At 45.2% G+C, this 21,802-nt stretch overlaps 7 protein-coding genes across 9 annotated transcripts; 2 read left to right on the top strand and 5 right to left on the bottom strand.

The window, feature by feature from the left end:
- The first annotated feature begins 923 nt into the window (after nt 1-923).
- On the top strand, nt 924-3,204 carry LOC124198507 (alpha-1,4-N-acetylglucosaminyltransferase-like). Its single transcript, XM_046594366.1, has 2 exons — nt 924-1,864; nt 1,931-3,204. The coding sequence occupies exons 1-2, from the start codon at nt 1,720-1,722 to the stop codon at nt 2,989-2,991; spliced, it is 1,206 nt and encodes a 401-aa protein (XP_046450322.1). The 5' UTR covers nt 924-1,719; the 3' UTR covers nt 2,992-3,204.
- LOC124198506 (lactosylceramide 4-alpha-galactosyltransferase-like) lies at nt 3,041-13,630 on the bottom strand. 3 transcript variants are annotated; one of them, XM_046594365.1, is made up of 3 exons: nt 13,108-13,420; nt 12,264-13,045; nt 3,041-3,488 (listed from the first exon to the last, which is right to left on the bottom strand). In XM_046594365.1, exons 1-3 carry the CDS (start codon nt 13,247-13,249, stop codon nt 3,264-3,266), a joined length of 1,149 nt encoding a protein of 382 aa, XP_046450321.1. In that variant the 5' UTR covers nt 13,250-13,420; the 3' UTR covers nt 3,041-3,263. The 3 variants fall into 3 exon arrangements, with proteins under 3 accessions (XP_046450321.1, XP_046450319.1, XP_046450320.1); XM_046594363.1 differs by lacking the exons at nt 12,264-13,045; nt 13,108-13,420 and adding an exon at nt 4,325-4,644 and having other exon boundaries at nt 3,041-4,264; XM_046594364.1 differs by lacking the exon at nt 3,041-3,488 and having other exon boundaries at nt 11,965-13,045; nt 13,108-13,630.
- LOC124198509 (lactosylceramide 4-alpha-galactosyltransferase-like) lies at nt 6,365-8,081 on the bottom strand. Its single transcript, XM_046594368.1, has 2 exons — nt 7,451-8,081; nt 6,365-7,388 (listed from the first exon to the last, which is right to left on the bottom strand). The coding sequence occupies exons 1-2, from the start codon at nt 7,650-7,652 to the stop codon at nt 6,442-6,444; spliced, it is 1,149 nt and encodes a 382-aa protein (XP_046450324.1). The 5' UTR covers nt 7,653-8,081; the 3' UTR covers nt 6,365-6,441.
- LOC124198512 (carbohydrate sulfotransferase 1-like) lies at nt 8,186-10,526 on the bottom strand. Its single transcript, XM_046594372.1, has 3 exons — nt 10,345-10,526; nt 9,466-9,780; nt 8,186-9,196 (listed from the first exon to the last, which is right to left on the bottom strand). The coding sequence occupies exons 2-3, from the start codon at nt 9,587-9,589 to the stop codon at nt 8,349-8,351; spliced, it is 972 nt and encodes a 323-aa protein (XP_046450328.1). The 5' UTR covers nt 9,590-9,780; nt 10,345-10,526; the 3' UTR covers nt 8,186-8,348.
- Nucleotides 11,188-21,724, top strand: LOC124198510 (beta-1,4-galactosyltransferase 3-like). Its single transcript, XM_046594369.1, has 9 exons — nt 11,188-11,297; nt 11,514-11,743; nt 15,475-15,536; nt 15,594-15,991; nt 16,077-16,337; nt 16,424-16,622; nt 16,694-17,639; nt 17,804-17,898; nt 18,100-21,724. Exons 4-7 carry the CDS (start codon nt 15,799-15,801, stop codon nt 17,070-17,072), a joined length of 1,032 nt encoding a protein of 343 aa, XP_046450325.1. The 5' UTR covers nt 11,188-11,297; nt 11,514-11,743; nt 15,475-15,536; nt 15,594-15,798; the 3' UTR covers nt 17,073-17,639; nt 17,804-17,898; nt 18,100-21,724.
- On the bottom strand, nt 13,957-15,367 carry LOC124198511 (carbohydrate sulfotransferase 11-like). Its single transcript, XM_046594371.1, has 2 exons — nt 14,787-15,367; nt 13,957-14,716 (listed from the first exon to the last, which is right to left on the bottom strand). Exons 1-2 carry the CDS (start codon nt 15,096-15,098, stop codon nt 14,036-14,038), a joined length of 993 nt encoding a protein of 330 aa, XP_046450327.1. The 5' UTR covers nt 15,099-15,367; the 3' UTR covers nt 13,957-14,035.
- Nucleotides 18,452-20,215, bottom strand: LOC124198505 (alpha-(1,3)-fucosyltransferase C-like). Its single transcript, XM_046594361.1, has 3 exons — nt 19,913-20,215; nt 19,175-19,833; nt 18,452-19,100 (listed from the first exon to the last, which is right to left on the bottom strand). The coding sequence occupies exons 1-3, from the start codon at nt 20,213-20,215 to the stop codon at nt 18,752-18,754; spliced, it is 1,311 nt and encodes a 436-aa protein (XP_046450317.1). The 3' UTR covers nt 18,452-18,751.
- Nucleotides 21,725-21,802: the final 78 nt, after the last annotated feature.

The raw sequence follows: 21,802 nt of genomic DNA, 5'->3' as shown, positions 1-21,802 counted from the left end.
TCACGTAAGCCACAGCAACTCGTACTGCCGCGGGATGATTCAAATGAAACATTGAGCATCGTCATCATCATACGTCGTCTCTAGATTTTCAATGCGTCGTCCAGCATAAGCCAAAAAGACGTTGCTGGACAACCCATTTCCCAATTTAGTATTAGACTGGTCCCGGGCTGGTTATTGCTATCGCGTCCCATCATCACGGATTCACGGATTGGAGTAACTGGATCAATAATTCTTTTTGGTTTGTTTCGGTTTATTTCACGGGTGAACGGACAGACCTTGTGATATTGCCAGAATGGAGAATTGACTGGATTTCGACAGTTCAAGCTCGTCGATTGCCTTATATATTGTCTATGATACATGCTACAAGATTAAACCAACGCCAATTGCGGGAAATGCACCGTTGTCACACACGATATTAGATATACAGATGCAATAACCCAATATTCCTTGCATTTCTAATAGCTGATGGCCTACTAACATCAAATGACTTCTATAAAACCCATTTTTCCAAATGATTTCGGATTTGTTTTTCCCGCCAATCGGGAATGATTGGCGTGAGAGACGGCACAAAGAATTCGTCTGCGGTGACAAACGACACGTGTTACATGTGTCGCTCAATTGGCGATTTCGGCGACAAGAATCAAAAAAGAAATCAAGGAGCGGAAGCGAGTTATTGGACGGACAGCATCAGTCGATGTCCGCGCCCGCCTGTATTATGTATTAAACTGTCCTTAATAAAAATGTTGTGCTGTTGGGCAAGCTGCTGCTACCTCCCAGGACGAGCCAAAGTCTTCCTAATACAGACACTTTTTGGGGGAGAAATTCTATTATAAAACAATCAAACTGGTTTCCTTCTATATAGTCGATTCACTTTAATTCAGACAAACCAAAAAGGATTTCGACATTCAATATTTTGTCAGTCACACTCTTCCACGGGATGACTATAGGCGAGTCTTGATGCCAACACACAACCAGTCGACTTGTTTTAGCCTAAAAAGTTGTATCGATTAAGTAGCCTTTAATCAATGCCTAATTTAGATGCAAAGCCCGTTTTTAAAATCAAGTTGAGCCTTTTTGTTTTTCTCATCCAGAAAGACGCAATAATAACATCAAATCAAGGAAATGACATTTTCCCAATCATATGCTGCTGTTGCTCCTGACCTCGAATCATTTTGGATTTATGCTATACAAGTCAAGCATCGCATGTACACAGCAACCGTTAGGAGATGTTGAAATGTGTCTTATTCACCGCAGTCGATTGACAAGTGCACACAGTGCTCAGCAGCCGGTTTTGACTCTGAATGTAACAACAACAACTTCATTTGCATGTTGATTCAATTCAATGGCCGACGGCAATATTAGACGGACAGAAAAATGATAAAAAGAATTAAAGGGGGGCGGAGACTGACTGTATAACGAGAGTCTCGGTGCTGTCCAATCATCAACTACCTCCCGAATAACTCGACCGTGAGTAATTCAACTCTGCCTCTGGCGTCCATCACCAAAACAATTCCAGGGCCAGCATCAGCAGTTGTTGTGTGCTACTACGTGTCCAGTTCCGAGTTTGTTGGCCAGCCCATTGTGATACTGCTGGTTGTAATTGTCGTCGTCGCTCGTTTGTTTTTCTGGCTCCTGCCCAGCAGTGGTGGAACCAACAACAACCACAACAACACCAGTCCATCAGTGTCCAGATGATCCGACATCTTGCGCCAAATTGAAATGAAGTTGAGCAAAAGTGTCACCATCAGCTGCAACAGGATCCAACAACACTTTCCGTTTTACTATCGCAACAGGTACGTGCCTCGATGGCGCATTCAACTGGCCCTGGGAATCTGCCTGGGCTTCCTCCTGGCCGTCTTAAGAGGTATACATATTATAAGAATCCCTTTTTAAATCAATTATATTTAATTAATTCTATATGTTACATCAGGAATGGAATCGCTGCTAGAGGATTCGATGTCGGTCGATTGGTCCGTCCAGTTTGCCAATGAGCCACTCAGTCGGCCATTCAAAGTGCCTGGACCCGAATCACTTTGCCCGTCAGCGTTCCGACCCGGTGGTGGCGCTGGTGGCGCTGGAGGCGCGGACACGGAGCGAATTAATTTCATCGAAAGTACCGGACGTGAATGTCTGACTCCCCGTCAAGCCTGCGGCGTCGAATCGGCCGCCAGGGCCAATCCCGGCATGCACGTCAAAGTTTATCTCAACACGCACAGGATCGGTCCGCCCGGATGGGACGATCTACTCCGACGACCCGGTCGGGTCCGATCCTGCGCCTTCAACGACATGCTGCTGGCCCAGGACTTTTCCTCAAACGTCCAAATGGTCCGGCAGAATTTCACGCAAGTGCTGGCCGACAGTCTCTTCCGGCCGTTGGTAGCCAGCGGCAATTTCCACTCGAGTCACTGGTCGGTGGTCCAAATCAGCGACGCCATTCGGCTGTTGTTGTTGCAACAACACGGCGGATACTACCTGGACTTTGACAATATCGTCTTCCGGCCACTCCATTGCCTCCGCAATGGATTCTCCTACCTGGAAGAGCATCCCAACATCGAGAATGGCATCATGGTGATGGATGCTAATCATCCGTTCTTGTCTTTTCTCATCCGCTATTTGATGCAGACGTACGACCCCAACAAACGGGTCAGCCTGGGCCCGCCGGCCTTTGGCAAAGCCTTTAAACTCTTTTGCCACATTAATGATCCGCTTTTCAAATCGGGATTGCATCGATGCCTGGACAATTCCAATTTGACGCTCTTCCATCCGGATTCATTTTTCCCAGTGAGACATTACGAACTGGGCCATTTCTACGCGACCACCTGGCCCGGGTTGGACCTGCAGAAAATGGAACGGGCCTATTTGACTCACGTCTACTTGTCCAGTTGGGGCCGCAAAGTTCATCCCAACTCGCTCTACTCGCGACTGGCCCGCCAGTATTGCCCGTCCGTCTGGCAATTGACCAAAGAGACCAACATCCCCCTGGGATTTTGATTTTTCGTCCCGCCCAATTTATTCAAAAAATGGAAAAGAAGAATAATGATTACAGCATTGATCTAAAATGACATTTATTGTGTGTTGTAATAAGCGTATGTCTACATTTCCCCCCCAGTCATGTGGTGTTTGATTACTCTTTGGCTAAATTGCGTGGCGCGGATATTGGAATTTTCAATAGGATAGAAATCGCGGGAAATTTAAAGGCATTTTTTGAAAAATAATTTCAATGACAAGGAATACATGGAAAGTTTGAATAATTCTGCGGTACATTAAAATTCAAATTTATTACGAGATGTAGAATAACTGGCCAAGTAAACGGCCGGACAGAAACGTTGAGCCAGAAAACCGTAGAGGCTGGACGGAGCCACTTGGGCCCCGTGCCCGGCTCCGTAAACGTGAACGACGTAACTCGTCTGGAAGTTGTCCAGCTCAACCAAAGGGAAATTGGGCTCGTAAAATCGTTCCCTGTTTCGAAACGGGATCGGGTAAAAAGCCTCGGTGTACAAGACGGTAAGGTTCCAGTTGTCGCCGCAGTCGAACCGATGGCCGAAATCGCAGCCCTCACATCCGCCGAATCCGCAAAATTCGCTGGCGGCTTTTAGGAATGCGAGTGGACCGATGGATTCCCTGCCCAGGGGATCGTATTCCCGCTCCATCAGCCGCATGTATTGATTGAGCAATTCGTGTCCCTTGTCGAAAATCAAGACGCCGTTCTCGATGCCGGCCTTGTATTCGGGCGAACGGACTTCGCCGGCCGTGTTCCTCAGGCAGCCGAGGGAGCGCAGGACGACGACGTCCAGGTCCAGGTAGATGCCACCCGATTTGTGGAGCATGGCGATCCGCACGACGTCGCTCAGGTGTTGAAAACTGAATTTGCTCTTTTCAAATTTGCCGCCGCGCAGCAGCGCCTCTAGCGGAGTTCCTAGAAAGTGTCGAGTCAAATCTTCGCGGATGATTTGGACGTTGTCCAGTCGATTTAAAACGTCCATCGACTGGCAATTTCCATCGAGTCCGTATCCGCCATCCAGTTCCGGATATCCGGGTGGGGGTCTTGTGGCCATGTGGACTCGGATCTTCATGTCCGGATTGGTCCTGGCGGCCGATTCGATGGCGCAGGCCTGGCGGGGACGGAGGCAATTTCCGCCGGAAGTTTCGATAAAGATGATGGTCTTTTCGGTGAGCGGCGAATTTGATTCGCAAAGTTCCCCAATTGTTCCAATCCGGAATGCAGGAGCCATTGCTGGATCACTAGCAATTGGTGAATATTGGCCTAATAGAAATGAAGAGATGAATTTGGAATCTAAACGAGAGATGGAAAAGTGAGTCAAACTTGTGGCAATGTTGACGACGAGTGATGCGGTGAGGCTGAAAGTGAAGTAGAAGGAAAATAAGAAAAAGAACAAGGGCCGGATGTAACAATTGACGCTGGATAAAAGCGAACGCCATTGCTGCTGAGACTGTGAGATTGGCCAAAGAAATGTCCGGCAGTAATAGGAGCCGGCCGCTGCTGCAATGGCTTGCTTGAAACTGATTCGCCTCAACATGACGATGTTCACCTATTGACGCGTCGACCTCGGCGGCTGTTGCTGCTGGACGGAGATGCAATCCACCTGGATGTGCGGGTAGAAAAGATTAAACTAAAACTAAACGAAAAAAAGGCAAGAAACCGGCCGAGACAGAGACAGAGACTAGCTTTGTGATTTCATCACGGGTCCATCAGCCATCAGAAACTGGTTTTTAATTTTCTTTTTTGTATTACACACCTGTTGCCCTTGACAACAAACGACAACTTTCTCCAACGAGGGCTGATGGGAAACGATTTCTATTCATTTTTATTCTTTTAATCAAAATGGAAAAATGGGGAAAAAATTTTTAAAAATCAAAAGGATTCGTGTCGAATCAGAAACCGGTCCTCTGTAATAATCCTGTTTCTTTTCTTCGGTTAATGTTTAATTGGAATTTTTGACCAAAAAAACATGGATAAAGAAATGAATATGTAACTGCCCGGCCGGCAATGAGTCATCCTTAACCGGTCCTTGTAATAATCATAAAGCGAAGAGCGTCAATCATTTTCCATTTTGGATGTACATGATGGCAAAAGGCCGGCGCCTGCTGCTGTCCGTCCGTCAGCAGGTTAAGTGGATGAGGTTAAACTTGTTTCGCAATGATAAATAACTTGATTAATGCGTGCGAGAAAAGAGCAGCTTCAGCCGATGTTGTTGTTAACACATTTTGAAATTAACCCCACCCGTGCCGTAGGGGCTGACAACTGTTGGCCATTGCGTAACGGCTCGACACATTCAGCGCATCGATCCATCACAAACTATCGCCGGTTTCACACGTGTACTACTACATTTGTTTCCTCATTTTCTGATGATTGCACCTTTCGTTTATTGTGACGCCTCCGTTTTGTATATGCACACCTCATCTCGTGGTGCATGTGATCTATAATAATAGGTACATTGCACATGGCAATTATCTTCTTCAGATTGTCTCATCATCTCCTCCAATATCCCCGCAGCAATATAACATGGATAAGCAATGAGAGGATAACGGGAATTGGCTATGCAAGTCACGCGATAGCATCGCTCCCATTCACGCCGACAGGTACACAGTAATACAGTCTAATGTCGTATTACATGCAGCAGTACTTGTTGGCTTCTCATTGCCGTTGGGTACAGTTAGACATGGCATCGGATAACTATACAATTATTATGCGTATAGATTCATCTAGAATTTGACTTTCAAATCGTTATAGACCAAAGAAACAACGTGCTGATGGGAAATGATGGGAATAGCCAATTGCAGAGTTGGTTCATCATCTGATTATTTCCATTGGCTTCCGTCCATTGGCTCCAAGGGTGTTGGGGGGAGCGAATAATCCTATAATGAACCAGCCAAGGAATGAGGAATTGCGCTGTTTAGATCAGACTACAAGTCGACCGATTTACATGTGTGACTGGGCAATTATTAGGCAACACGCGAGCCACGTCACTCCTTTTTCCCATCTTCAACTGTCGTTGTGTAATTATTTTTTGGGGGGAGGTTGTTGCACTTGTGTCTTGTTTAGGGCCTTTTCTTTTTTGATTTTATCGACGCCTTTGAGATGAACAATTTCCAGCGGGGCCAGATGCGCATTCCAATCTCTTACGATTTCATAAATGGCGCTGGATGATGTCAACCCATCTGGTGCTTGAATAACAATTGACAACCGAATTGTTGTTACACCACATTATTCCCTTAGAAATGCCAAACTGGTCTGTTTTTTAGCCTTTGGCAATCACCAAACGTCAATGTCAACCTCATTTTTATTCTGTCAACTGCCTAGATTATTCCATCAAATCTGAATTAGAATTATAGACACAAGCAGTAATATTAACATCACGATTTATTTAGAAAATAGACTTGAATGCTTTACATTTAGAAATGGGATAAATCCATAAAAATTTAGAAAACGTAGAGACCCTGCAAGTGAAACTGATAGGTCGACGGGCAAAACTGGTTGGCCATGAAAGCAAAGAGACTCGTTTGGGGAACATGGGCCCCGTGTCCCGACCCGTACACATGAACCGAATAACTCTGACTGAACGTGTCCAGTTCCTCCTCGTCGAAATTCTCCTCGTAGAATCGATTCTGCTCGAAATAGGTGATGGGATGGAAGGCCGTCTTGTTGTGCAATCGAATTTCCACCCCGTCGTGGCACTTGAAATCGTAGACGGAATCGCTGATGACTTTGGATGGATGGTTGCACAGCATCTGGAAGGCCCGGCTCAACCCGTTGGGACCAATGACGGACCGCTCGTTGGGCTTGTACGACCGCTGCATCCAGCGCATAAAGAATTTCAGGAGTTTGTGGCCTCGATCAAAGGCCATGAATCCGTTTTCGATCGATGACTCGCCCAGGATGAACGTGTGGCCGGCCGTGTTCCTCAAACAGCGCAAAGAGCGCAGGACCACCACGTCCAGGTCCAGGTAGATGCCTCCGTGTTTGTAGAGCAGAGCCACACGCAGGGCGTCGCTCAGGTGCTGGAAGGCGTAGTCGCTGCCTTTTAATTTGCCGCCAAAGTAGAGCGACTCCAGCGGAGTGTCGACCAAATGTTTGGGCAAGTCACTCCGCATGACGTAGACGTTGGCCAGCGATTCCAGCACCTCCATCGTTTTGCAGTCGCGCTGTAATCCTTCACCTTTATCGGCTTCCGGATTGCCCGGAGGCCGTTCCGTCGCCATGTACAGGTAGATGCTCATGTCCGGATTGGTCCTGGCCGCCGACTCGACAGCGCAGGCTTGACGGGGTCTCAAACATTTTTCGCCGGAAGTTTCGATAAAAATGATCCGCTTTTCTCCTCCGCCGTCCTCCCGGCATAATTCGCCAATTTGTCCCGGAGCGAATTGACCTTGAATTTTATATTTTTAATTAAATATTTCAGCCAATTGAATTAAGAAATCATCAACTTACTCAATTTGATGTCAATTTCTTCTTGGTCTAAATAGTTGCCGTGATGGATGAAGAGGACGGAAGCGACGGAGATGATGACGACAGCGCACAGAAACAACCGGATGCAATGAGCCAAACGAAACATTTTAATCCTGGCGATCCTCCTGAAATTGAAAGTCAATCGACTCGGACGAAGAGGCAACAGCAGATCAATTCTGACCATCGTCCTCTTGTTATCGGCCACAAAAGGGAATGAAGCTGGTGCTGGTGCTGGGCAAAAGAGTCCATCGGCGGGCAGCGAACTCTTTTGTCACAGCCAACCGGTTTTAAGGTTTTTCGTTCCACCATCAACTCGTTTGAATTGAATTAAAAAAAAGAATTAAACAACAGTTGCCAATCAGAACCACCTAGCAGCCGAAATGAAAACTACGTAAAAATTTTTCCAGTTGGAAACTGGACTCAAAGTCTAAAAACTGGTTACACCGTTGACAGCAGCGAGTTTCCGAATGAAAAACGAGTTTGAACGTATTCAAGGGGTCGATTACCTTCACCGGCACATCGCATTTGAAAGACCCAACCTCATCCCAACTTTTGATGAACCAATTTTTTGTTTGGGGGATTGATTATACCTCGGACCAATGGACAGCTGCTGCTATTCACACGACAACTTTTGGTTGTTGATAGCTCAACACGACACCTGGCACCTGTTCCTGCCGCTTGGCTCGACTCGCTGTAATTAAAAATGAAATGCTCAACAACGGGCTAAATTTTTATTGGCAATGAATAACCTCAACCGGATATCTACTATATTTGGCCCGGTTGACAAATGCCTGGCCACTGCACAAAATCGGAACGATATTGATGTGAAGCTGCACCAAAGGAAATGAAAGCTGAGACATTAGGTATTATACTATGCTGGCTAAACGATCACGCCCATCTTTTTCAAAAGTGGCGCGCAGGACTCGGTAATGTTGGCGATTTGTTTCGGCGACAATTTCCTTTTCCAGCCGAACGCCACGGCGTCCGATTTGCGAACGGTGGAAAACGGATCCTTTTCGGCCGTTTGATTATTCGACTGCGTGTGGGTGTCGAGAAAGGCCGTCGTGAGGTTCGTGACGGGCAGTTGGAGGAAACGGAAAAGTTTCTCCGTCTCCGATTGAACGTTGACGGCCAAATCTTCGAATTTCAGGAGCAGGTAATCCCGGCCGGCCGTGAAATGTTTTTCCAGCAAGTCGAAATCTTCTTCGATGCGGCTACAGAGTCGAGCCGGTTCCCGGCAATTCCGATTGGCCATGCACCACTTCAATTTGGCCCTGGAGGCCATGGTGCCGCGTGGATCGCGGACCAGGTAAATAATTTTCCAACGGTCCGTCACGGGATCGCCGGCAAGAGCCGACGACGAATTGGTGGTGAAGGCGACGAGATCTTTGACCGACAACTCGACGGCCTTGATCAAATTGACGGGAAATGAAGCGCAGAGCTGGGCCAGCATTTGCGGCTGGTGGCACAAGGACGGTCGCTTGTAATATTGGCACTCGTCGTAGATCCGCCGGTTGAGTTTCACGTGATTGGTCCCGTTGATGAACCGGATGTAGTCGTCGGGAAAGTGGCAGCGGAACAGGAACGGGACGTGTTTGGCCATTGGCTCGAACGAATAGAAAACGCCGGGCGAACTGGCGATGAGTTCGCCCAGGAACGACGATCCCGACCGCCAAGTCGACACGATCAAAATCCGCCTGGTGTTGCCTGACGTTGCCACTGGGTCTCCTATCATTAATCCAAGTGAATTTTAAAATAAATAGTAAATATACGAGGAAATTATATGATGTTAGAATATTAATATAAGGAACTTGATGTTCAATCATTTAACTTGATGTCCATAGGAAGTGGCCATCATCCTGATGCAGGGCTTGTTGCAACAGCACAAAAAACGACGACATCCAAATACTTTCTCACGAATAGACACCACACACATGACGTTGAATATGATGGCCGATCCCTTATTGAGTGCGGATAAAATATATTTGGAATCTCACCTGCTGTATGGTAGGAATCGAGTCCTCGGTAGTAAGGAATTGCTGCTGGTGAATCAATGAGGTACGCCAAAGTCAAAACGAGTGTCAAACAGACAAGAATAATAACGGGCCGTCTTCCCATCATTATTGCCTCGACGAATCCAACTGTTGCATCCGCTCCTGATAGGCAACCAATGTCCTACTGACTACTGATGTGTGTGTATGTAGGGTTGGCCATGAACGTTGTCGGGAAAGTAGAATGTGTGAAAGCGACGACGAGCAAAACAGGTTTTCCGTTTCCCATTACATTTTCAAAGTTCCATGTCGAAAAGTTGCCTACCAAAGAACACATTAACCGGTTTCTTATCCAATCCATTTATCAACAATGCAGGCATGCAGCTGAGCCTATCAAAACTATACATCAAGGTCAGCTTATTGTAATACATTTCAAATAAAATTAATCTGCATCACTGAGCCACTTTGAGAAAACTAACGACGATTCGTTCACAACTCTCCAAATCTCGTCAAAACTGTAAATAAAACTGAATTAAATCATCTGGTTTTTCGAAAACGTTATTTTAAAATGGAATATAAATTTCGAGTTTTTCAAATAAAAGTAGCAAGAAATAGATAATATTAATTCAGTTAAATCTAGTTTTTAAACTGGATAAAAACTAAACGTAGTTCTGAGTGTTCAAGTCGCTTCACCAACGAGAACCACCAAGTGACTTGTTCACATGGATGATGCCTTTGTCATTTTCTTCTATTCAACCACGGTTGCCTCAGCCTTATGGCCTCTGACAATAAAAAGACCTCAAGTCTGCCTAGCTGGCAGCTTTTTTACATCACGAAATAATTCACGCTCTGGTTTTAAAAATTGAGACAAACATTGAAACATACCTGCCAAAATATAGTAGAAAGTCAGTTGTGAAGCGTACAGTACATACTATTATTTCCTTGTGGGTTTTATCGATGATTTCTAGCATTTTCTCAATTTATAGGTAAAATAAAAAAGGCGTTTCAGTTCTCACGTGTCGTTCACTATAAATTGTGACATGACATGTTGACATGGACATGATTAGTCTGCAATCTAGGATGGCCCGGTTTTGCATTTGCCAGATTGCGATATTATTTTTTATCAATTTTCTTATAAAATTTGTCTTGAAAAAAATATCTCATAAAAATGATTGGGTTAAAAAAAACTAAATAAATTTAAGCTAAGTAAATAGAATAAAACCAAACTTGGCTTCCAACTTTCCAAGAGGGAAGGGGTCGATTTTTTGGGGTGGGGTGGGGTGGGGGGAGAGCAGTCGAAGAATCAATTTGTTTTTTTAATTGTGTGGTAGGGTGTGGGTCTTTTTACCGGGAAATTATGTACCAAACATTCAAACAGAAATGGTATTGGATTTCAATTAAAACTTATTCCCTTATCATTTTTTAACCGGTTTGGATTTTGAGGGGGGAGTTTGATTTTTATCATTTCTAATTTCTATCGACATCGTTTTATCTTAAGCATAAGCATGCTGACTAAACTAGAAGAAAATTCGACAAAGTGTCGTCTATTTTCGTAAAATTTCGAAAAAGTCAGAGACAGAGTTCAAGAGGGTAAATAAAACTAAGAAGATTGTGGGAGTTGTAAACGAGTTGAACATGTTTCAAATTTGTGAAATGTTATAGTTCTTGACTAGCATTTTTATCATGTGATTGCTGTTGATGCATGGCAGTTTGTTTGGTACTGCGTAATCTTTTTCTTATTTGCAGATTTGGGACCAGAGCCAGCCACACAATATGCAAGAATATTGTGCAGGTGTCAACATGTCACCAGCAACAATCTCCAGGATCTCATCGCTTGGGTAATGATTTTCTTTACTTTAATTTATTGACCTGTGTGACATGCTGGATATTTTAATGCTGCATTACCTGCATCAATGCAGTGCATTACATGTAAACCTTTACTTCTCCCATTTATTTACAGTTAAGGTTTACCTAGTTTACTATTTTCAACTTTTCGTGACTTGTTTTTTATTCTGTTAATATTTATTCGTAACCCATTTTCTATTTTTATTTAGATAAAGAACTCCCACTGCATTGGAATGCAATCGAATGTGCAACAAGTTAATTGACTTACTCTCTTTCCTCCCCTTTCTTTAAATTTCAACGTGTACCTACGCCCATGGGAATGTGGGTGCTGTATTAACGAGCAGGACCCCCTTTCTTCTATTCCGTCTGGTCTAATTCAACTCTTCAGCGGATGGATGGAGCAACTGCGGATGCCGGGGTGTATTCTCCAGTCAAAAAGGTAGGACAAAATCGATCCTTATTCTTCCTTTTTGACAGTTTTTGGTAGTAGTCACGGAGTACGTTTTTTTCCTGAGCTAGGCCATTGACCGCAACTGTTTTCTCTCTCCGTTTGTTCTAAGTTAGGGTTCACTAAAAATCTCATTTGTCTAACGACTGCAGATCAGGCTTGTTTTTGTTTTCTGTACCTCACAACTTTATTTGAACTTTAAACACTTCAACCAAAGGGCAACAAGAAAATTTAGTAACCAAGTAGGACCTGCCGCCACACCTGCAGCACCTCCTCGTTTGACTGATTAGAATTTATGTTTATTTCGAGATTTGGAATGACTGGCCCCGTAAACGGCTGGACAGAAACGTTGAGCCAGAAAACCGTAGAGGCTGGACGGAGCCACTTGGGCCCCGTGCCCGGCTCCGTAAACGTGAACGATGTAACTCGTCTGCAGGTTGTCCAGCTCAGTCAGAGGGAAATTGGGCTCGTAAAATCGTTCCCTGTTCCGAAAAGGTATCGGGTAGAAAGCCTCGGGGTACAGAACGGTAAGGTTCCAGTTGTTACGGCAGACCCACAGTTGGCCGAAATTGCAGCCTTCGCAAACGTCAAATCCGCAAAAATCCCTGGCGGCTTTTATGAATGCGAGTGGTCCGATGGATTCCCTGCCCAGGGGGTCGTATTCCCGCTCCATCAGCCGCATGTATTGATTGAGCAATTCGTGTCCCTTGTCGAAAATCAAGACGCCGTTCTCGATGCCGGCCTTGTATTCGGGCGAACGGACTTCGCCGGCCGTGTTCCTCAGGCAGCCGAGGGAGCGCAGGACGACGACGTCCAGGTCCAGGTAGATGCCGCCCGATTTGTGGAGCATGGCGATCCGCACGACGTCGCTCAAATGTTGAAAACTGAATTTGCTCTTTTCAAATTTACCGCCGCGCAGCAGCGCCTCTAGCGGAGTGCCTAGAAGATGTCGCGTCAAATCTTCGCGGATGATTTGGACGTTGTCCAGTCGATTTAAAACGTCCATCGACTGGCAATTTTCATCGAGTCCGTAGCCGCCATCCAGTTCCGGATTTCCGGGTGGGGGACTGGTGGCCATGTGGACTCGGATCTTCATGTCCGGATTGGTCCTGGCGGCCGATTCGATGGCGCAGGCCTGGCGGGGTCGCAGGCAATTCCCGCCGGAAGTTTCGATAAAGATGATGGTCTTTTCGGTGAGCGGCGAATTTGATTCGCAGAGTTCCCCAATTGTTCCAATCCGGAATGCTGGAGCCATTTGTCCTACTGGATCGCTAGCAAATGTTGATAACTTTTCTATAATTAAAAACCGTTTCATTTAAATTGAACGAGAGATGAAACGGAAAACTGGTCCAAACTTGTGGCAATGTTGATGAGGAATCCGGTGAGGATGAAACTAAAGTAGAGGGAACAGAAGAAAACGTATGAGCGGCGCATGTAGGAAATGGCGCTGGATACGAGCGGATGCTGGCGCCATTTCTGCTGTTGCAAGATCCACATTTGCACCACCAATTTGTAGGTAAAACGAATCAATTCCAGCGCTGCTGTGTTGCAAACGGTCACAATGAAATGAAATGTCTTTTGATTTGATTGGATTCAACTGATGCTGAAACAGTTGAAGCTCGTGCGGAAACCTTCCACCGTGCAGACTAATTCAATTGCAAATAAACAAAAGGCGAACACGAAGCAGGAATCGAGTTTGATTGCATCAACAGCAGCTGGCCAACTGGTTTTCCATCCGATGCCCTCGGCGACAATTGGCGAGTTGGGTTGAACGTAAAAGGAGAGATGCTATTAAATGGGCGCTGCTGGATTTGAATTGAATTTCTTTTTGGGAGGGAGGAGGTCGACAACCATCAGAAAACACGTACACATTGGTGATGACTGCAGTTGACGATGAAAGACTCGTCTCAAACGTTAGTATCTACAGTCCCTTTGAATAGGAAAACCGGTCGGCGATAGCATCAAAAAGGAGTGAAACTATCATACAATGAACTTTCCAATGGTCAAAAGTTGACTGTCGAGTTGTTAGTGCTACAGCCAAGGTCGTATCCAACCAGAGCACGAATAATCTACCAATTTTCTACTTTTTCTTTCATTGTATTTTTTAGCTTTATTATATAAGTGGCTGCCCTTGAAGTCGACCAAATATCAGCAGCCGGATATATTAACTATCATATCACGATTTGATTATTTAGCACAGTCGATTGAATTTTAATATAGTCTGTATTATATTTAGAATCAATAGATGCGAATTACACAAATAATTTGAATGAGCAAAGCGAATCATTTTTCTGCGGTGTATTGCGGGTATCCGAACAACCGGAAATCGTCGGCAAACATTTGATTCAAATCACTCAGCTGTTGGTGGCTGATCATTTTCATCGATTCCTTCCACAGAGACGACGTCGTTTTCGGCTTATTCGGCTGTCCCGCAAAGATTCGACTCAGGTCAGTTTCGTTCAATTTGTCCAGCAGTAAATTGACGTCTTGGTTCAACGTTTCAAATTTCCCGATGAAATGGAATTGCATGTCACACGGATGGCAAAGGTCGACGACCGGCCGCCAATGAACGTCCAGCGGTTTCCGTCCGTTTCTCCACTCGTCGACGATGAAACGGACGAATTCGGGAAAAGTGACGTCATTACCCATTTCCAGTGAAAGCTGACTGGGATGTTGACGATATTTGCGGATGATTTGTTTTCCGATGGTCTTTTTGTAAAAGGCGTCGTTGCCGGCCAATTTGTCCCGGTAGGCCGAGACGAGCCTTTCGAACGGATGGCGAACGAAAATGAATTTGGTGAAATTGCCCAGTCCGTTTTTCATCGTGTCGTTCAAATTGTTGGCGTTCAAAATTCGCATTGGATTTTGTTCGTGGATGGTCAATCTCGGGATGGACGACAAATCGTCCGTCTCCACCTGTCCCGATAGAATCAACATGAGTCCCTTCAGATTCGTGCTGGCCACCTAATAGAAATTGTCAATCAGATTTAGTTTTATTTATTAGTCACTTGATGAAAATTGGAATTCTTTTTACTTTGGGAACATCGCAGTACATGACCCGATGTCGATCCTCAATTTTGAACCGGACAGGATTGGCCGCTATTTTTCGCTTATTCGGTTGATGATTGGTCGCTGTCGTGATTCGGCATTTCTCCTGTAACAAATTCAGCCTCTCTAGTTGTTGGATTTCCATCAGTTCCGTCCTGGGCGGATCTGCTAACACGGCCGACACGTAGTTATTCAAATTGCCGGGCTGATTGAGGAACAATAGGAGCGACACGACACACAAAAAACAGCAGAAAACAATTTGACGGAAGCAAAATCTCGACACAACCAATCTCGACATGTTTGATGGAACTAATTTCGTGGCGTATTTTATTACAACAACTGCAGTAATTGAACCAGTCGACTCGAGTCCATCCACTACGAGTTCTGCCCAGCTGTTGCGCAGCAGTGCTGCTGTCCTATCGTGCCAATCCAAGTGGTGGGGGAAAACCTTCAAAAGTAAAAAGAAAGAAACAAGTCTGAGATTATTGGCGAGCCGATGAACTCTTGAATATGCAAATGAAAACTGCTGCCCTGCCCTATGGTTCCAATGCAGCAAAATACCAAGCACTACTGTGTTAACTCAAGTACGGAAAACATTCACGATCCAACTGTTGGATGGGCGGAATAAACTGATGGTTGACTAACCGGTTTTAGTCTGTTTCGTTTTTCATTAGATTGGCGTCGTCATCTCGCTCGGACATTGACTCCTATAGGTCATCGACGTGCAACATTCAATGTAATAAGATTTCGATTAGAAAAAAATTTAATGCAATTCAATTTCGGTTTTATTTAGGAAGAATAATAAGCGACACTGAAAATAATCAGGATCTCGATCGGATGTGTGTGCTGGACGGACCTTTATTTATTGATGGCTGGGCGTCCTTGATTTCTTAGCGACACTACTGCCATAAGACGGAATAAAAGCGGCGAATAACAAATACATGGTGCACCGTTCACTTGGAGATGGGACTTGAAACAATTGAGAACGGCCAACGACGATGGCCTGTTGCGTCGTCACCGTCTCCCACGGTCTACGAGTCGCCATTAAAACCTGCTGGATCATAATTGTTGTCGCATCGTTTTACGTCCTTTTCCTAAACAGCCGCCATGCTAAACAGCCGTTCATCTCGTCGTTGTTGGATCCTGCCGATCCCGCCCGTGAATGGTGTCCCATTCCATCGCCTAAACTGAGTGAGAAATAGAGTGGATTTACATATTTTCGTCTATATAGGCTATATTCAAATTGATCTATATCTAATTCATCATTTCATCACAGTTGGCTGGACAAACATCTCGTCGTTGGCAATGGACGTCTTCCGAAAGAACCAGCAACATCAAAAATCGGTTATTAAAATCGACCGTGTCAGAGATGGCGGGAAATACGAACCGGCCGAGTGCCAGTCACGAAACCACATCGCCATCGTCGTTCCTTATCGCAACCGGGCCGACCATTTGGCCGTTTTCCTGCGCTACATGCACCCGTTCCTGCAGAGGCAGCAGCTCAGCTACATCATCATCGTCGTCGAGCAATCCGACAGTACTATAAATTAATCAATTTAAATTCTTTGCTTTTATTTCAATCATTTTCGCTATAATTTTCAACTTTTGAATGTGTCATGGCAGACGGTAATTCGCCTTTCAACCGCGGAATGCTGATGAACATTGGCTTCAACGAGGCCCAGCTGTTAATGGAGAAATTCCAATGTGTCATCTTTCACGACGTGGATTTGCTGCCGGAGAACGACGCCAATCCTTACACCTGCCCGCAAGACGGCCGGCCTCGGCAAATGTCCTTCTCCATCGACTACTTGAACCATTACAAGTATAGTATGACGTAACATTGAATTTGAATTTAAATCGAGTGATTTGACACTTGATGATTATTATTTCTAGACCGACGGCGAGAAATCATTTCGGTGGCGTGACGGCCCTGTCGGCCAACGACTTCCGGACCCTCGGCGGCTATTCCAACGCCTTCTGGGGCTGGGGCGGCGAGGATGATGAGCTTTACAACCGGGTCAAGTCCCACAACATGACGGTGACTAGGGCCTTTGACGGCCAGCAGCCGCCGTCGCTCTTTATTCCTTTGACCAGATACAAGTCGCTGTCCCATCGGAAAGCCAAGCCCAATCCGGATCGCAAGCGGCTGCTCAAACAAGCGTCGACCGGATACATCAAGGCTGACGGCGGATTGGCCACTCTCGTGTACAAGAGACTAGATCGGCAGCTCAAGCCGCTCTACACCCACGTAATCGTCGACATTCACCCGTGACGATGAGACCCGGGTCGTGACGTCCCACCATTTATACAAGTTATGTTATATAATCTCGGTTCATGATGTGGAATTCCAACCGATTGCCATCGAAAATTTCTTTTTTTTTGCTGCATTATGGAAATAATAAATGTTGTCGTATCGGCCCGGTTTTCTGATTCAATGTGTGATTCTATAATATCTGCAGTAGGCTACCCATGGCGGATGAAATTATTTGGCGAAGGTTATCACGAGTTTCTATCGTATCTCTATATTTTATTTCCGGTTTGATACTTTGATTTGTTGTATTGGATTTTTTTGTTTCGAGATGAACTTGTATCGATTTTTAATTATTTATATCGATATCTTTAGTTTGGGGCTAATTAGAATATTAGTGTCGTCTGCTTTCTTTGTGTTTTCGAAAAAGAGAACAAAGAAAACGGAAAGAGATACGGTTGTGGAAACGTGGCTGCACGAAAAAACAGTAGAACAATTAAAATTACGAAAATGTGGTCGTCATTTCAACACTCTGGTGTGTTGGACTGGCTCTCGTTTTATAGAATCGCTCAATACCATGCCGAGTTCTAGGTAACTAAGAAGACAAATAGAATGATTATAGGGAGCTTGAATAGAAACCTGTTACCAAATTTCAGAATGTTATTATAGTTCCTGACTAAAGCAATTGTCATGTAAACCCCCTGTCGAATTCATGGCAGTTTGTTCTCATTATATTAACCTTCTCCTTTTTGCAGATTGGAGGCCAGAACCCACCACCGTTACAACAGGATATGCCAGTTTTGCTGGGTGTTGACTCATCACCAGCAACAGTCTCAGCATCTCTGCCTAGGTAAATGATTTACATTACTTTTATCAACTCGTAAACTACTAGATATTTCTAATTATGCAATCAGATGTTTCACACGTAAAACCATGTACCTTCTCCTGCTGACTAACAATTGGGGTTTACCTACTGTCTCGTTATCAACTTTTACTGTGTTTTGTTTCTTTACTTAGTTTGCGTAACTCATTTTTTTTCACTTCATTTTAGATAAAACAGTGGACTCCCCCTTCTTGTAATGCCCTCGTGTACACCCATGTGTGTGTGGGTGGAGATACTCACGAGGACGCCCCTTATGCAGATCATGGCCTGGTGGATTCAACTTACGGATGGAGAGCACCTGCTGTGGATGCCTGACCGTATTTCCCAGGCAGAAAGGTAGGACAACATTGATCTCTATTCTTCCTTTTTTTGACTGTTGCTGTCGATTATCAATCGTGACGAATAGTAGTAGTAATAGTACGAATTATTCCTGCACTAATAGGCGGTTAGCCGTTTTTTTTTTGCCGTTTTTGTTGACTCAAAAAGGTTTCGTTAAATAGCGCCTTGTTTGTACTGGAGATCAGGCTCAGTTTTGTATTTCACAACTTTGCTAGTGGGTAATATAAACAATCAACGGTATTGGGTTATTACTCATGGGCCATGAGTTAATTCCAAGTAAAGTGCAACTAGATTTATTTTGTTTTTTAGAAGAGTAACTTCCTCGTTTAGACTTTCGTTCCAACTCGATAACTTAAAACATTGAAGCCACTTTTTCTTCGTATTTATATCGACAGCTGAATTTATTAACAGAACAAGTCTCTTGTTGAAGGGAGTTATTAGGATCATAATAGGTGATCCCAGCACGTCGAGCAAGGGTATATCACAAGATGGCGGGCGAGAAAACGCAATCGGATTTGGTTTCCCACCAGTCGGTTAAATCGGCATAGATTTGGGGTGGGCGAGTTGAGTCGTGGAGGGCGGCGCACAGGTGGCACATGCCCAGGTTCTTGTCCCGCTGGCTGTCCCGCACCCGGAAGTGAGGCTTCCACCAAAAGTACTCGTTGTACAGCGTGTCGTTCTTGTCCAGGAGGATCAAATAATCGGCCAGGGCTTTCATTGATTTGAATTTGGCGGCGTTGATGAAGGAATGCGGCGGTGCCAGTTTTTCGTGGTCGTCGTGGAGGCCGAAAACGACGGGCAGGATCGGGCGGCGCATGTTGTCGAAAAATCTATTAGACAACACACGAGTAATAGGAAATTGGGTATTAAACAAGAGATGCAAAATAATTAAATGTCCACATACTTTTCGGTGACGTAATGGCGGCAGAGGGAATTCTCCAGGGCGAAATAGAATTTGTAATTGTCGGCCACCATGTCCCGGCACTCGTCGCTCGACACGAACGAATTATCACGTTTCTTGGGGCACGTCATGTTCCCGCAGTTGCCGTACACGTCGATTGTCATGTACTTTTGCAGTTTTTTGACCATTTCGTTTCGGCTGCTGACGACTGCTTGGCAGTTTGACACGAACCAGGCGGCCATTTTCGTTTTTCCCTGGGCGTAATTAACTTTGGTGGTGTCATTAGACGCTAACAAAAGGTTCTTCATTTGATTTGGAGTGGGATGAAGGGGGACGTTTCCCGTTGGCGCAATGTAGCCGTAAGGGTAAATCATGTCCGAGTCCCATCGGTACGTCATGGTCCAGTTGAAGAAATTGGCCATACGGGCGACTCTGTAGGCGGCCCAGGCCGGCGACTCGATACTAAAGAAAACGTAGCGCTGGTGAGGCGAGCGACGCTTCGGTAAATCTTTTTGGTTCCACGTGCGAAGATGAAAGACGATGGCGTCGTAATTCTGGACGTCGGTCCGGTTGTCTGACGTTTCGCACTGCCAAACGGGACAGCCCCATTGGCGCAAGGCATCCCGACCGAGCCCCACCCCGTAATTCTTTTCTTTTTTGAACTTGATTTTCATATCATGTACAAATAATAATATCGATTGATGATATGAATGAAAATAGTTATTATCGAATGAGGCTCACCGTATTCCAGAAGAGGATCCTTTTGAATTTTGGCGGTTCATCGTCCTGATTGGCCAACGGCAATGGCAGTTGATCCTTTGAATAATTGTCAATCAGGTGATAGAGTTGCTGGGGTTGTTGCTGTTGATTCGAGAGTGCTGGTTGCAACGTCGAATGGTTTGGAAGATTCGGTCTGACGTGATGGCCGTCAAAAAATGTCCACTCGATGAAAAGGAAAACCAAGGCGATCAAAGAAGCGATTGCACGGCGATTGACGTTGAACATTTTCGATTCAAGTTGTGACACTTTTTTAATCACTTCCATGTCACAGACTGAGGCCAGACTTTAGTGGTGAGGCCTCAATTGCATCATCACGACAATCACGATTATTATTAAGGCGGTGAATAATAACGAAACTCAACTTTTGGCGTTTGTCCTATAGACTGCAGATGATGATGACGGCCATCAAACCCTTTGATTTCACGATGGCGACTGCTGATGGGTTCAAGTGCGTCTAGTGGAAGACGGTGGGCGGATGCGCGTGATCAGCTGCGCTATATTCATTGGCAACGGTCGAATGCGTTTGAGCTTTTCTCTTATGGACTCGCCCTTTGTCCGATGGCGAAACTCCGCCCATCCGCTGAATTGATTCGAATAACCAGAATTATAAACAAATGCGGGAAAAAATGACCTTGGCCGTGGGCCAGCCAAACCGCACGCCAACCGCGTCTCCGACAGGACGAACCTGTTGACTGATGCACGTGCGGCCGGTCGTTGACTCGGGATACCGGCAAATTCAAAATTCTGCCCGAAATTGGAAATATATATATTCTCGTTCAATGTCCTATTTTGTCTAATGCCTGCTCATGCCCTCTGGGGCCATTGAGCGAAACTGCGGCAAATATTGATGGGATGGGCGAATTCGATTTCGTGATTGGACGACCGGGGCGTGTCCCAATAACTTGTTGGCCAACTTGTGAACGTGAGGTCATTTGAGACTTGCAAGGCCATACAACCAAGACTAGCAACAACCAGCATCAGCTATAGCTGCACCGAAAAGGAAATGTTGACTTGTAGATTAGAATATCAAATGAGACTGGGCTTCAAATCATCGGTCATCGCCTGCTGCGACTCGCAACTTTTATGTCACAACAACCAACAGCAGCAGCATCAGGTAGATGTACGGGGGTAGAAAACCGGTGCAGGGTCATTGTTTTATGCCTTCGGGCTCGGCTCATGTATTCCTGAGACAGCATGCTCAGTCACAAATGAATGTACGTACTTGTAGGGAATTTATTTCGTCAATCGAGTCGCACTGCAAATGTCGTTGAACAAGAGCTGAGTGATTTGCGAGAGAGCCGAATAGCCCGTGTGCACAGAGTCTTGGCAATTTCGATAAGCGCTAGAGCAGAATTTCATTTTCAATAAGCTACGAGTAATTTTCTGCCTCTCGTAGCGCTTGAATAGGTCGCAACTGCGGACGTATTCCTCGACCAGTCGATTCCCTGAATCCCAAATGTGCACATTGCTCCTGCTGCCCTTTTGATTCCTGCATTTGCGACCACAGCAGTTGTAATTATGAACTATGAATTTTAACTTTAAAATTCCAAACTCACTCGAGTAGAATGCGCCTGACGTATGTGTTGTAGCCGTTTATCTTTCTCGAATGAACCTGCGTGTTGGTAGAATTATTTGCGCCGTTGGATTCGATTGTCGGATATTGATTGAGCCAAATGACTCGAGTGACATTCGACAGTTGGGCCAAGACCGGGGCCAGTTCCGTCAGTTTTCCTTCGTAATAGCGGTGTTGTACGCGCAACATGTGCCACAGGGCCATACCTGTGATTCCAAACAGAGAGATTCCAAACAAGGCCCCGATTTGACGTATTGCATAGTATACTTAGCAAAATA

The sequence above is a fragment of the Daphnia pulex genome, chromosome 7, assembly GCF_021134715.1.
Source record: "Daphnia pulex isolate KAP4 chromosome 7, ASM2113471v1".
NCBI classification, from domain to species: Eukaryota; Metazoa; Arthropoda; class Branchiopoda; order Diplostraca; family Daphniidae; genus Daphnia; species Daphnia pulex.
Note: the sequence above shows the minus strand (reverse complement) of the source record. Positions and strands in the feature narration are given on the sequence as shown.

What these genes read in the sequence shown, in the direction of transcription:
- LOC124198509 (XM_046594368.1), bottom strand. Translation starts at nt 7,652, where the DNA reads ATGGTCAGAATTGATCTGCTGTTGCCTCTTCGTCCGAGTCGATTGACT. An exon ending in AGAAATTGACATCAAATTGA is followed by an intron (nt 7,389 to 7,450) that starts GTAAGTTGATGA and finishes ATAAAATTCAAG; the next exon opens with GTCAATTCGCTCCGGGACAA.
- LOC124198506 (XM_046594363.1), bottom strand. Translation starts at nt 4,538, where the DNA reads ATGTTGAGGCGAATCAGTTTCAAGCAAGCCATTGCAGCAGCGGCCGGC. An exon ending in CGTCGTCAACATTGCCACAA is followed by an intron (nt 4,265 to 4,324) that starts GTTTGACTCACT and finishes CATTTCTATTAG; the next exon opens with GCCAATATTCACCAATTGCT.
- LOC124198507 (XM_046594366.1), top strand. Translation starts at nt 1,720, where the DNA reads ATGAAGTTGAGCAAAAGTGTCACCATCAGCTGCAACAGGATCCAACAA. An exon ending in CCTCCTGGCCGTCTTAAGAG is followed by an intron (nt 1,865 to 1,930) that starts GTATACATATTA and finishes ATGTTACATCAG; the next exon opens with GAATGGAATCGCTGCTAGAG.
- LOC124198512 (XM_046594372.1), bottom strand. Translation starts at nt 9,589, where the DNA reads ATGATGGGAAGACGGCCCGTTATTATTCTTGTCTGTTTGACACTCGTT. An exon ending in CGATTCCTACCATACAGCAG is followed by an intron (nt 9,197 to 9,465) that starts GTGAGATTCCAA and finishes GATTAATGATAG; the next exon opens with GAGACCCAGTGGCAACGTCA.
- LOC124198510 (XM_046594369.1), top strand. Translation starts at nt 15,799, where the DNA reads ATGGCCTGTTGCGTCGTCACCGTCTCCCACGGTCTACGAGTCGCCATT. An exon ending in CATTCCATCGCCTAAACTGA is followed by an intron (nt 15,992 to 16,076) that starts GTGAGAAATAGA and finishes ATTTCATCACAG; the next exon opens with TTGGCTGGACAAACATCTCG. An exon ending in GACTACTTGAACCATTACAA is followed by an intron (nt 16,623 to 16,693) that starts GTATAGTATGAC and finishes TATTATTTCTAG; the next exon opens with ACCGACGGCGAGAAATCATT.
- LOC124198511 (XM_046594371.1), bottom strand. Translation starts at nt 15,098, where the DNA reads ATGTCGAGATTGGTTGTGTCGAGATTTTGCTTCCGTCAAATTGTTTTC. An exon ending in TGTACTGCGATGTTCCCAAA is followed by an intron (nt 14,717 to 14,786) that starts GTAAAAAGAATT and finishes AATTTCTATTAG; the next exon opens with GTGGCCAGCACGAATCTGAA.
- LOC124198505 (XM_046594361.1), bottom strand. Translation starts at nt 20,215, where the DNA reads ATGGAAGTGATTAAAAAAGTGTCACAACTTGAATCGAAAATGTTCAAC. An exon ending in GGATCCTCTTCTGGAATACG is followed by an intron (nt 19,834 to 19,912) that starts GTGAGCCTCATT and finishes ATGAAAATCAAG; the next exon opens with TTCAAAAAAGAAAAGAATTA. An exon ending in CGCCATTACGTCACCGAAAA is followed by an intron (nt 19,101 to 19,174) that starts GTATGTGGACAT and finishes GTTGTCTAATAG; the next exon opens with ATTTTTCGACAACATGCGCC.